General features: G+C 38.8%; 1 protein-coding gene across 10 annotated transcripts in view; it reads right to left on the bottom strand.

Annotated features, from left to right (window-relative positions):
* Nucleotides 1-164: 164 nt before the first annotated feature.
* The window catches only part of LOC144682934 (basic immunoglobulin-like variable motif-containing protein), a 53,943-nt gene continuing 39,642 nt past the window's right edge, over nucleotides 165-14,465 (bottom strand). For 6 of the 10 annotated variants that reach the window (XM_078545845.1, XM_078545843.1, XM_078545847.1 and 3 more), the window contains 4 exons: nucleotides 8,799-8,931; nucleotides 7,566-7,745; nucleotides 3,434-3,530; nucleotides 165-926 (listed from right to left, as the gene is read on the bottom strand). In XM_078545845.1, coding sequence (XP_078401971.1) covers nucleotides 624-926; nucleotides 3,434-3,530; nucleotides 7,566-7,745; nucleotides 8,799-8,931 — 713 coding nt within the window. In that variant the 3' untranslated portion in view covers nucleotides 165-623. The remainder of the gene's footprint in view (nucleotides 927-3,433; nucleotides 3,531-7,565; nucleotides 7,746-8,798; nucleotides 8,932-14,465) is intronic. The other 4 variants (XM_078545849.1, XM_078545850.1, XM_078545844.1 and 1 more) reach the window with 2 other exon arrangements.

Raw genomic sequence — 14,465 nt, 5'->3', positions numbered from 1 at the left:
TTTTCTTTAAATTTATATTACTAGTTAAATAGCCAATCTATAAGGCACTTTTTCTCATTGTGCATTGAACTCTACTTAAAATAGTCTCCACACCACTATATCCTCTGCGTGACCAACTATATTTCTTAATTGTGCCGTGCACAGACATCAATACACATGTTGAATAAATTAGAAGAGCACTTTATTATTTTTTAAAATGTAATCTCTGAAAAAGAGATGATTCTATTTTTCATTACAATGGTTTCTGGAACTTATTCTCTTTAAAAAAAGCTACTGCAAAATGGAAACTAAAAACAGGACCTGTCTTTAACAATTCCTCAATGTGCTTACACTGGTTTTAATCCATACATTTATGCAACAGTACTATGCACAACAGACTGGCCTATGCATTATTTATTACACAATTATAACATAGGTTTTCAACTTCACTTATTGCAACACCTTTAACATCACTAGACAAACAATTTGCATACTTTGCTGCTGAGACCCATCTTATTTTTCTCAAAAGGCTTTTCACACTTTACACTTGTAATATCCAGATATGTTCTGAATCTAAAACATGCCCAAGTCATTTTATGTCCCAACTACACACTTCAAAAACATTCCACTGTACACTGTTAAATTTATTCAATACTTTCTTCATCAGTGTCACTTTCAGGAGATACACCATCTCTATAATCGTATGGACTTGAGATTTGCTTCCACTCAGATGCTTGCTGAAATCCATCACTGTTATTCTTGTCATTCGTCGATGGTTCATGATGATCATTTAAAACTCTTTCCAGACCAATGGCAGAGTTGGCCTTACATTCTGATACCTTTGAACGTGTTTCACATCTGAAATTTCCAATGTTCATCATCCAAGTGCTTAATTTTTGCCAGTTCAGTTTTTGGAATGCGATTATGCAATGCAAGTTTCCACCAACCTAATTAGAAACCACACCAAACCATAAGGCAATGATCATAGAACGATACAGAACAGGTAGTGGCCATTCAGCCCTTCAGGTCTGTGCCAGCTCTTATAAAGAGTTATGCAATTGGTCTCACTCACCTGCTCTTTCCTTCTTAGTCTTGCAATTTTTTCTTTTCAAGTATTCAATTTCATTTTAAAAGTTATTATTGAATCTTTTTCCTCCACAATTTCAGGCAGTGCATTTCAGATCATAAGAACTCACTGTGTGAAATGTTTTTTCCTCATGTTGCTTCTGGTTCTTTTGCCAATTACCTTATATCTGTCCTTAGGTTGCCAAACCTTCTGCCACTGAAAACAGTTTCTCCATACTTAGTCTATCAAAGCTCAAGATTTTGAACACCTCTATCAAATTTCCACTTTATCTTCTCTGCTTGAAGAATCATAGATTGGTTAGTCTTTCCATGTAACTGAAGTCTTTCATGTCTGGTACATTCTAGTAAATCTCCTCTGCACACACTCTCAGGCCTTGATCTCCTTTCTAAAATGTAGTGCACAGAATTGGTAACAATGTCCCATCTGGGGCTGAGCCAGTGATTTCTAAAGATTTAGCATAACTCACTTGATTTGGCACCCTACGCCTTTGTTTATAAAGCCAAGAAACAAATGTTTAGAATTATCCATCACTGTGGCTTGTAAGGACAATTAAGTTAATTATATAGCTTTCACCCTGCACTAATTGTGATTAATGTTAAAGCATTCACACAAAATTGATCCAGCAGCTTAAGGAGTTATTCAGTTCCCAAATTCAAGGTTGCAAATTATTGAAATTTGCTTGCCGAGTGAATTTTACTGAAGTCACTAAAGTGTTGCACAAAACGTATCCTGAAGAGAAGCAAATGCCAACAGAGGCATAACTGCTGTTTCTTCTACTACAGACAGGCAAATAAGACTCATGCTAGAGACAAATGTGTGGAGGGCAAGTTCCATTGTTGGTACTCGACTATAAATCTTACACTTACAAAGAGTATTTCATGTTACCCCTTCTATTTCTCCACCTTCTAAAAGTTGCTTATTTTTCTTCCACCATAAGTGCTCTTCCATTTGGTAAGACCGGTAAATGGGTCAAGGATTACTCAAAACCAAATGTTAGTCAGATGGTTGATTTACTGAAATATTGTGTTGGTTTGAGTAAAGCTGACTGTGCATTTTTAATTTTTTCATCTGGATTATAGTGATCATTAAAAATTTTGCATATAATTTTACTAAATATATTCATTTAAAACTAGATTCAAGCCTGACTATTCTTGTGCATATCCTTGCAACATAGGGACAGAGACTAAGATTTAACTTGATAAAGAGGAAACTTCAAAATGTTGTGAAGAGAGGAAAAAAGGTATATTGAAAACCCTATGTACAGTAGGTTGAAGCTATTAGTAGCGGAAGTTCCACAGATATTAGTCCCACACACCTTGACCTAAGTGATCCCATGATATGCATTGTGCAAATAATCTCATTTTATGAGGTCAGCTCTTGGTTTTCAGGCAACTATTTAGTAAATTTTATTTTGCATATAGTCTATCTTCTTAATCATTGGGGAGAAATTTCCCGTCGGCGTGCAGAGGCCGGCCCTCTACGCCGATGTGCAAAATGATGCGCGGTGATGTCGGGCATGCGTCCCGACATCAGTGCGCGTCATTCCGACCTTTCACTTGGTGAGCACGTGCCAGAAGCAGCTGTGCGCCCACCGAACTGACAAAGGCCTGTTAAGGCCATTAATGAACCAATTAATGTAATTCTCAAAGCTGCCCATCTAAGCTCAAGGTTGGCGGGCAAGCGAAGAGCTCAAGCGGCCTTCGCGTTTTGCATGAAGCCTCATCCACGGGCGGGATGAGGTTTCATGAAAGTTTCATTAAATGAATAAAATTATTCAGACAATGTCACATGAGCTGGGACATGTTTATGAATTGTCAAAAAAAAATTTCTTTTTTTAAAACTTTAAAAGTGAACTTAATCTTCCTGAGGCAGCTCCATGCCTCAGGGAGATTTCTGACTCTTGCGTGCACATGCGCGAAAGAGCGCAGGCCCTGACTCTCCCTCCTCCCCCAGGCGTGCATCACGCTGGGCAGGCTTTAATTGGCCCACCCACATAAAATGGTGGCGCACAGCCGATTGCAGGTGGCGATCAGCTCCACGCCCACTCCCGACCAGCCCACCCAACAGGCAGAAGATTCTGCCCATAAATCTTACATTGGCTACAGAACTCAGCTTTCCCTAAACTCTGGGCAAACTGAACCTGAATGTCTGTATTCAGCTCTTCTGGACAGTGATCCTGGAGACCAAAGATACAAATTTCACAAGATCCAACCCCCTACCTGCTGAAGTCCACCTGCTGAAGTTGTGATGCATGTTAATAATCTTATAATTCATAGCATGAGTACAAAACTGAGATTACATAAACATGTTATTTATTACATTACAGATACCTTTCAAAAAATGACATCCAAAATCTTTCATTGATACCTTTTTGGTTTTTCTGTATTGTATACCCTTTTCGGAATTTCGAATATCGAGATATTCAGGATTCTGAGTGTTGAGATCTGTCACTATATCTGCCCACCTAAAGTTAGAAATAAGTCATTGTATTAGTAGATGCATAATTATTACAACCCTGGATAATTTGCAGTAACTGCAAAGAAAATCTATATCCTTTTTGTAAGAAACCAACCACACTTAAAATTATCTCAATATAGCAACTGAAATAGTTCCGCATAAAGTTTGCAATCACACGATCATCATAGGTTAACAATAAAGCATAGTTTAAAATATTCAGTTAAATAACTTTAAATTTTATTTAAATTGAATGTCCTATAAAGATAATTATACAAAGAAATAGATATGCAATGGTTGCAGTCTGTTATGGAGGATTTGAATATAATTCCTTTACGAAAAAAAATTTGCATTTATATAACCACCTTTCCTGACATTAGGATGTCTCAAAGCGCTTTACAGCCAACAAAGTACTTTTGAAGCATAGTCACTATTGTAATGTAGGAAACACAATGATTTTGGTTGAAAGTAGCATAGCTAACACATTTGCAAAGCTCCATAATTATCCTGTAGATCTGTTTATCTTTTGAGGTCAGAGTGCAATTTCACAAAACATCTTAGACATCTATGGTTATTATCCTCCCACAGATATTAACTTGGAGAGTTTATGACACTAAATTGTAGAACTAATTTGAAGCAGTGGGCTGACCTTTCTTCAATTCAAAACTCCATTATGTAAAAGGTCACAAAATAATCTGTTCCATGGGTTATGGTGATGTGAGGTGAGGGGCAGAAAAGAAACAGGATAATTGTTGCAGCAAGTTTTAAATCAGAACATTCTAAATTTTAGGGTATCTTACAACAGTTTCAGAATGTGTGTGTAAAGAATTAAATTTCCCAAGAATTGTGAAATTATCTGAGTTGTCGAAATTTAGTAATGGCCATGAAAGTTAAATTTGGTGCAAGCATTTCTCCTCTTGGTGTTTTCTTGTTTGAATACTAGAACGGGGTGAGATTAGAACAGTGCTGTTTAGGTTAAGGCAATTTTTTGACAAATATCTGCTCACTGAGCTTTTAGTGATCACTGGATTATATGTACAGTATTATCTATTCCTGCAAAATTTACACTTGACAGGTTAGGTAGTATTATGCTGATCAGCCATTGAAAGTAAAAAATCCCACTTGTATTTTGTCGATGAATCCAGTTCCATTTTCTATTAAGGATAAAGCAGTCTAAATTGTACACAAAGATGCACTGAATCCAAACTCAGTTTTACTGAAATAATGTATTTTTATTTCAGTTTTGACATTGTTTTCTATTTCCCTCCTGATATTTAGAAATATGTAGGTAAACACTATCTATAACTGAGAAAGCAGTTCTCCAGCAGTACTACACAAGAGGAGATTTACCGGAGTATTCAAGTGAAAAGTGATTTTCTTGGATTTTCTGGCAGTAACTGATTTTTTCTATACTATGGAGAAGTATCTGCCAACCACCCATCATTTCCTGAGTAACGAAACACAGGTGCAAATAAATATCGATCCATTATTTTGCTTTTATCTGCATTATTTGTGGTGATGATATTCTGTTCTGGTTTCTGATGATGATCAAGAGGGCAAAGCAGTGAGCCCCAAAGTTCTATAAAGTCAAAAATTCTATAAGTTTCTTCTCAGTGAAGTTATCCCCACGGTCATATTTGCAAACGTGCAGCCAGGTGGAAGGTGAAATGTAAAGATATTAACCATATGGATCAGGTGCCAGAACTTCATCTCATTCGCTAAATACCTAGCTGTGTACACACATACAAACATTAAAACTGAGGTTCTTGCTGTGCATTCTATATTATACCAGCTGAAAATATATTTTCAAGCTGCACTGCTTTATGAAACCAGAGACCAGACAGTTGGAGCATGTTAGCTCTGTAATCACTCTGCTTATGACAGTGGTGTAGAAACCAACAGCTACAGCTTCCCCTGCAGTAGTAGGCTACTCTGACATCTAAACCGAGATACCTGTCAGTGAACTGATTATTATTGGTTAGGCTGATTATCATTGTGGTTGACATCACTTTTCTGAGACAGATCCTCAAAATTGAATTAAAAATATTACTTTCAATGTTTTTAGTTGATCTTTTTGGATGCTAGAAGGCTGAAGGTACAGAATAATTTCCCTGTTCTGTACAATACCTTTGTGAAGATGACACAGAGATTGCAAATAGATATAGACAAGTTGAATTAGTGTATTTCATCTATCATGTTCTTGCACAATGTGGTGAAGTGTGAAGCTGTCTACTATCATATTTTTTGGATGGTGAGGGATTTGGAAATGTTTCCATTTAGAGGCACCTGGGTGTCCTTGTACATGAATCACAGGAAGTTTACATGCAGGAAGGCAAATGGTATGTTAGATTTTGTTACAAAGGGATTGGAGTATACACGTGAAAATGTCTTATTACAATCATACAGAGCATTGGTGAGACCACACCTAGAGTACTGCGTGCAGTTTTGGTCTCTTCACCTAAGGAAGGATAGACTTTGCCTAGAGGGAGTCCAGCAAAGGTTCACTGGACTGGTTCTGGGATGTGGGGATCGTCCTATGAGGAGCAAGTGTATTCCCTGGTGTTTAATAGAATGAGAGATGATCTAATTGAAACATATAAAATTCTTAGGCGACTTGATAGAGTAGATCCTGAGAAAATGTTTCCTCTGGAATCTAGAGCATGGGGATCAGCCATTTAAGATAAAGGAGGAGATATTTCTTCAAAAGATTGTGAAACTTTGGAATTCTGTGCCTGTTCAGTCATTGAGAGGGCGATGGATTTTTGAGTATTAAGGGAATTAAGCTGTAAAGTGCGAAGGTGGAGTTGATCAGCAATAATCTTATTGAATGGTGGAGCATAATGTCAAATTTGTGCTACCTTGCTTTTTTAAAAAAAAAACCTCTGCTCTGCTGCCTTCAACAGCTCCACTTCCTTATTAATATGCCAACAGAAACCTGGGGAAAAATTCCACCCCCCCTATTGGGTGGGTGGGGGGGGAGGAAAGTGCGGGAGCGGGCGCGCCTCTGATTGGCGCTCCACCGCTATTTTATGTGGGCAGGCCAATTAAGGTCTGCCCAGCGTGACGTCCACTCAGAAGCGCTATGTGCTCCCTGTGTGGGTGGGTGGGGGGGGGGGAATTCCCTCAGCCGGGAGTGCGCTCTTTTGCGCTTGCGTGCGCAAGAGCGCACAGATCTCCCTGAGGCTAAGTGCTGCCTCAGGGAGATCGGCTCAGAATTAAAATTTTTAATACAAAAGATAAAAATATTTCCCTGACACGTACCCCCATGTGGCACTGTCACATGAGTTGGGACATGTTGATAACTTTTATTAAAAGATTGGATAAAAATTTAAATACCTTCATGAAACCTCATCCCGCCCGTGGATGAGGTTTCATGCTTTTTCTGAAGCCCGCCAGGGCTCCCAGCCTGCCCACCAACCTTAAGGTTGGACGGGCAGGTCCATTAATGACCTTAATTAGTTTTTCATTAGCCTCAATAGGCCGTAGACAGGTCGGCGGCTGCGCCCCCGCCGACCTGAAAATGGAAATGACGCAGGGTGACGTCGGGAGTTCTACCCGATGTTATCCAGTGTCATTTTACACGTTGGCGAGCGGGCCCCGCCCCTGCTCGCCGACCGGAAGATCCTGCCCCTGCATTTACAGACTAGATTCATACAGTACTTATAAAAATTGTGACTTTTTTCTCCCCCAGTTTTCTCTCTTAAGACGCTGATTCCTTGTTGGGGTGATTCCAGAGGTGCCTTGTTGTTCAAGTGACCATTTCTTTCTGAGAGACTAGACAGAGTGTTAAATGGTTCTTTTACTGCAAATTTAACCCAGTCTTCTCCTCTTTTGATGCTTGTTTATGCACACAGTTATTGGATAGTGATCAGGAAAAGAAATCCTTTACCCAGCTGAGATAGCTAGCTCAGCACTGATTTGTGATAAAAACCTTGGTTCTTGCTGTTCTGTATGGTCATTGTTTTACCCAGCTGTGCCATCAGGCGACCTTGGAGTGTAGCCTACTTATATGATGAGCAGCATAATGTTTAAACGTCAAACTTACTTTTTGCAGTGAATGGCTGGGTGTTTCTTACTTGGTTCACCTATTAAAATCCAAAATTCCATTTCATCAAGGTGGAGCTTCCCTCTGTTATCAAAGTGAAAAAAAGACACATTCAGTACGTAATTGGAAATGGAATAGGCGTTTTTCTCCTTTCTCCTCTGCGAGTAATAAAAGTGACCGCTGTCACTCAATTTAGAAATAAAATATGAAATAAAGCATTTTAGGATCAAGAATGGGGAAAGGAAATACACCTTAAATAGTTAGATGTTGAATGGATCAAAAAACAGCCATGCATACAGATAAGGCCATAAAAAGCAAACTAAACCCCTTGCTTTAAATATGGAGCGACAGAAAGGGGATAATACGGAACTTGTATAATACCCTAACTAGGCCACTGTTGGAATACCACATAATTTCCGGAATCCAATTATAGGAATGGAAAAGGTGCATCATAGGTTTATTAGGTCTTTACTAGGAAGGAGTGATTACAATTGTGCAGAGAGACTCAAGAAGCTTGTGTTTATTTTCCTCCTCTAGTGCTGATAAGGTTAATAAACGGTATTCATGATATTTCCGCCAGTTGCATTTTTTTGAAACAAGAATAAAAAGAGTTATAAGTCTGTACTAAGAGGGTAGTCAGAATGTAGAATTCTCCACCACAAACCATTGTTGAAGCAGAACCTATAATTTATTTTAAACATGAAATGGTTGCTTAAAAATATGACCATACATGAAAAGTAATTTAACCACCTTCTTTACTACAACATCTTTGACATAGTGCAGATATCTAACCTTTGAATAGCGTAGTAGTAAGAGGTTCTCTGTACAAATAAAATACCTGAAAATTTGTTGACTTATCTTCTGCTGATTAGCACATTAATTGAAAACCTTGCTTCTTCATAAAAATTTATGGCATCCATTTAAATCAATATGTCCCATTCCCTAAAATTTAAAACTTGTCGATTTTAGCAGTAATATGTTTTTGATCTGTATTTGTAGAATCTTGTGGACATCAATCTTTACAGAAGCTTATTTGTAATTAATTGTTCAATTGAAAAAGCCAATATTTAACTTTTTTCTTGGCAGAACTGCTGTATTGTTCCTGTTCTAATGATTAAAATTAAATAGAATTAGAGGTTTCTTGCAGTCCAACATTGAAATCCACGTTTAAAAAACAGGGTTGATAAGCTGCCCAGAGAAGAAGCAGTGCAGTTATGAGTTATACATACTCACCGAAATGCTTTGGATGCCTTTAAAGGGGTAGCCTCAAATCCAATAGGGCAGAAATAATGATTTTGGCAATGGTAGATAAAAGCCATAGACTCATCCTTCAGCCCTTGAGTTAATTTCATTAAAGCCCCTTCAGCTAGAATATAAATATAAATCAAATCCAACTATATTACATGATCTATATTCATCATGCCACAAGTTGAGCAGTTATCATTATGCTTCAATAGATTATCACAGTGTTTAAAATTGGTCATAGCCAAAATATCTGATTAGGTCAGTTGGGGTAGTGGAGAGGACTGGAAGAAATTGGAGTCTTTAATAAATGGGTATTTGCTGTATTTTATGAGATTAGTTAAACAGCATTGATCTTCTCTCCGGAAAGAGAATTTCTGAACAGTTCAACTTCTAAACAGTCTTGAGGAACAGCAAGGTCACTTAGTTCAGGCTGCCATGTTGACATTCCTAAGCTGGTAGAATAGGCGTCTTGTGCACCCCCTTGTCTATGTAAGTGTTTAGAAAGGGCCAGGAAAAGACCCTCAGCATGATGTAAAAAGCTGACCTTGAGCAGTGATGAACAAGGGGGGGTGGTGACCACCCTGACATTGTAAGCACCTGTTCTGTATCCATTGGTCAGAATAGTTTGAATAGGTGTTTTTTTATTCATTCACGGGATGTGGGCTTCGCTGGCTGGGCCAGCATTTATTGCCTATCCTTAGTTGCCCTTGAGAAGGTGGTGGTGAGCTGCCTATTTGAACTGCTGCAGTCCATGTGGTGTAGGTACACCCACAGTGCTGTTAGGAAGGGAGTTCCTGGATTTTGACCCAGCGACAGTGAAGGAATGGCAATATATTTCCAAGTCAGGATAGTGAGTGACTTGGAGGGGAACTTCCAGGTGGTGGTGTTCCCATCTATCTGCTGCCCTTGTTCTTTTAGACAGTAGTGGTCGTGGGTTTGGAAGGTGCTGTCTAAGGAGCCTTGGTGAGCAGGTGATTGACACTGGATAAGCTACCAGCCCCCAGAAAAAGGGTATATACAGGGAGGTCATTCCGAGGTCCGGCTGAGGTTCTGGTGAGGTGGCAGTGCTCGTTGGGCAGCTGCCTTCTTCAGATGGAAGATGGACCAGAGGAGGAGGAAGATTGAGAGATCAAGGGAAGAATTTCCCAACACTTCAACCAGAGTGCGGAATGCTGTTATCACAAACGGTTACAGGTCGTATACTTTTTCTAATTAGTTAATATATCATAGCTAAACTGTTGTCTCTTAATAAACCATCTTAAAATTACATATGACGAGTCAATTGCCTATTTAGGTATCTGTGGCCCCGAACCCCAAAATCATACAATTGGTGTCGGAAGTGGGATCCACAGGAGTCGAGATTGGTTTGGAATTTGAGAAGCAATAGTCTTAGATTGTAGTTAAATGTGTGGTGTAGTTATTAAGTGAAGCCAGGATAGCTTCACAATGGTATATGCTGGGAAACGACTGATGAGCAAGAGATTGCTAGTGTATTTTTGATAAGCTTTCTTACAAGGTTCAGAAATGAAAGGTGAATTTGAAAAAGCTACAGAATAAAGTGGCCTACGGTATTCATGTGTTTGCCTTACAGCTGAATAAAAAGTATAAGGAGTTAAGAGAACAGGTCAATACAAAGGGTACTGACCTGTTCGATCAGTTCTGCTGCGTACAGGAAACACACAACAGAGTACGTTATACAAGGTGAAAAATTAGACCAAACACTGGAACTTTTGAGGGTTCAGAGTTAAACAGGGACCAAGGAGGTCCCAAAGAAGTTAGAAAGCAATTATTTTAAACAAATCCTCCTAGCTGCAGGCTCCCTAGAATCAAAACAAGAGGTGGGCTGGGACTCCCACAAGGTGCTAGTCAGCATCAAACAGTTCCCCTCCAAAAGCCTAAGTGTATTCACAGAGAGATCTGGCTCCTGCACCATCCTCACCCATGATCCTTATCCCGAACCTATGAAGGAGTACTTTTGTCCAGCTGAGAGTATACCAAACATTCGAGCCAAGCTATTGTTAAAGCAGGGTATTATTCACAAACATCAAAGATTCAAAAGATTGGGTTTGAGGAAGAAGCTAGAATGTTTAAAATTCAAACGACACGTTTTACTAACTTTAAACTACTGTATCGTTAAAAAAATCAAACTACCAAAATGCAACTGTGAAGGCCAGGCTGTAACAAAAATATAAAGATAAGTCAGGAGTTTGGCAGGAATCCAATTTGAACCTCTCAGAATCACATGAGTTAATTGAACTGTTAAAATTCAAACTAAAAACATGTTTTACTGACTATTTGGTTCAAATTTAATTAAGCACAAATTTTGGAACTTGAAAATTGTTTTGAAGGAGGGAAAGGATAAACAAAAGAGATGGGAACGATTCTGTTCCTTTTCTATAATTGCCCATGAGGCTGCAGTGTTGTATTTTTTTAAAGAAGCTGGCGTCTCTTACAATAGGCTAAAAATGATTCGAAGTAATTGGAATTTAGTCTAAAATTTGGGAGAAGTTGAAGACAACAAAAGGATTTAACAAAACAAGTTTAAAATGGAGTTTGGTTTCTGATCGAGGAAGTTTTTTAAAAATTACTTAAAATTTTGCAATTGTGTGCCAGGTTTTCTGTGCCCCCACAACCCCTCCTACACTTGCGACAAATTAACCCGTTCTGCTGACAGCTGCTTTTTAAAAAAATTCATCACACAACCTCCAGATTACTAAATGTATATTGGGCATTATTAGAGTTTAAGTTTCTAAATTTACAGATGTGATTCGATATATTAACCCATTGGGCTCTTGGCCAGAGTTACAACAGACTGTTTTTTTTAACGTGATGATGGTTTCCAGCTCCGAGTGAACCCAGCAGTTTTGAGAATTAAAGCACAGCAAAAAGACTACCTTTAAAAGACTTGGCCTTAACCAGTCAGGCAGTTTGTTACTATTTGTTATCTTTCGAGACAAAGGTGTTTGGGTATGGGAGACATGGAAATCACCTCTAAACTGATTGCAAACACTTATGTCTCTGATGCAAAGCCACCATTTAAAACCACCAAGTCTGTTTCTGAAACTGGAATTGATAAGTAACTGGACATGAGTTGCTATTTCAAGCATTCAAAGGGAAATTTACCTGTCGTTTAAAGGGGATAAACAAATTCTAATTTTCCAAATAAGAGCTAATGGAAAAACATTCTAGGTGGTTTCTCAGTATCAAAAAAAAGTTTGTTCTTGGAAGAAATAAATTGAACACTAACAAAATCTGCCAGCCCAACAACACACATCTGCATCTCTGTGAACAAGCCGCAGATGAGAAGACTAATTTATCGCCTTACCTCTGCCCTTGTTCTTGCCTGCCACAAGGAGTCAATGTAGTGGTGCATTCCAGACCTGATGCCTGTCTGTCAGCCCGTGAAGAGCCCCCCCCAATTCCCCGACAAGCTACATCAGGACCCTGCACATCTGCCTCGCAGGCCAGCCCTTGGACAAGCCTGATCTAGTGGGTTACTTTTGAGAAAATAAAATGTTGTTTAAGGGAAAGAACACGGAAGCAAAATGCCTGAAATCAGGTGGGAATATTTAATTTCTGTTTTAAGGATATTATGAAAACATGTTATTGGACTATAAAGTTTCTCCGGAACTTCTGAAAGAGATACAATGGCAAGTAATGGGATGCCCCACTTAGACTAAGAGAAAAAGGACACAACATCAAATTGGAATTGGAATAACTCACCTTGGATATAATTCAATGGAATATATAAATCTGGTTTGATGTGCATTTTAGTGAAAGGAAAGTGTAGATGAAATGAATAAGGTGACAGCTTTCTCTTGGAGGTATTTGTATCTTTGCCTATGAACTTTTTAAGAGAACTGAATTTGATAATCTGGCTATCACCTGAGGCATTGGGACTGTACAAGGGGAGGTAAGCAAAGATCATGAGACAAGAGACCCCCTTTGACCTTTTGAGAAGATTACCAGAAAGTCAGGAAGAATTATTGAATGGTGCATCCGTTTAAAGACAGTGAAATCCCAGATGAAGAAGTTAATTGGCAAAATACACAACACGATCCCTATAGACCTGATAATCCTTCCACAAGTGCAAAAGATGAATTTGTGGGAGAGGACAGAGAGATTACCACCAAGCACACTACCTGAATAGAAAATTTGGTAAAAAGAGACTCCCTAGAAATCACATGCAACAGATAGCGAAATGTGCGAAGTAGATTTACGTATGTGAAATTCCAACAGAGGATTAAAGAAGGAATTGGGACACCGGTTTGAGTGTGCAGAAGTGATTTGTAACTTGTTAAGTAACTGACATGCAAGAGTACATGGTACATCTGCATTGAAGAATTGGTCCCAGACTGGCTCAACTACTCGACAAACAACGTGACATGAAATGGTTAATATGGCCTGAAGAGTAAGAAAACATTTTAAATGGTCAAGGTACTGACACATATTCCATAGAGAAACTGACTTTATGACAATTAATCTTACTCCCTCTGACCTTTACCATTTTAGAGTCAAACTAAAGTAAATGTAAAAGGAATTTTGGACTGGGACAAATGAAGACTAGGGAGAAATAATACTTATTTAAGAATTATCCACAAGATGATTATAGGTGAAGGGAGAACTGGAGAATCTTTTAAGTCCATGTACAATCTATTACTTTACTTATATGCTAAGAGCCCGGAAATTAGCAGCAATCCTGCAAAAGGATAAGGCCAGAATTTCACGACCCCCACCGTGGCGGGACCCACCGTGAGGGATGCAGCAGGCCAACCAAAAGTCCATTTTATACATACATTATATACTTTTTTTTTCTGTCTGATTAGTTAATATATCATATCTAAACTGTTGTTTCTTAATAAACCATCTTAAAATTACTTATGATGAATCGACTGCCTATTTAGGCATCTGTGGCCCCAAACCCTGAAATCTTACAGGACACCATAATTTCCCCCAGTGTCCTGGCTTAGGGTAGGAGAGGTTAAAAAGAATAATTCTCCAGAGTTCCATTCCTGACCCCAATAACAAATTCTTGTTGGAAGTGCAATTGCGCACATGTTTGCTAGATACAAGATAGTCTCAGCTGTAACATCCCTCAACATTGTCAAAGGTCGCATGAATAAATGGCAGTTTTGCCAGACACTAAACTGTGCACGTAGAGCTGTGCCTAGCAGAAGTCAATACATTGAGGAGACAAATTCGTAAAAAGAAAATGTAGATAGTGTTAGAACAGTCCCTAGGTAGCAGGAGGCTACAGCACAAAATTGCCCACAATTTGTAACCACTGGCTGATAGTTCAAGTCTAAGGGCAAAAAGATAGCTGGTGTTGAAAGCAAGATCCTGATACAGCTGTGAATTGTCTAATGCAATGCTGGAACAACATAGAAAAATTTACAAAAACAAAATACTGAGGATGCTGAAAATCTGAAATAAAAATAAGATGCTGGAAATACCAAGAATTACAGCATCAGGGGAAAGAGGAATAGAGTTGATGTGTCAGGTCGATGACCTCTCATCAGAGCTAGGATTAGTTAGAGATGCAAGTGGTTTTAAGCACATGAAGGGCGGAAAACAGGGAGACGGTGGCACAATGGTAATGTTACTGAACTAGTAATCCAGAGACCCAGCCTAGTGCTGTGGTAAATTCCACTATGT

This window comes from Cetorhinus maximus, chromosome 7 (assembly GCF_964194155.1).
Source record: "Cetorhinus maximus chromosome 7, sCetMax3.hap1.1, whole genome shotgun sequence".
NCBI lineage: Eukaryota > Metazoa > Chordata > Chondrichthyes > Lamniformes > Cetorhinidae > Cetorhinus > Cetorhinus maximus.
The sequence above is the reverse complement of the archived record's forward strand: the minus strand, read 5'-3'. Positions and strand labels throughout refer to the sequence as shown.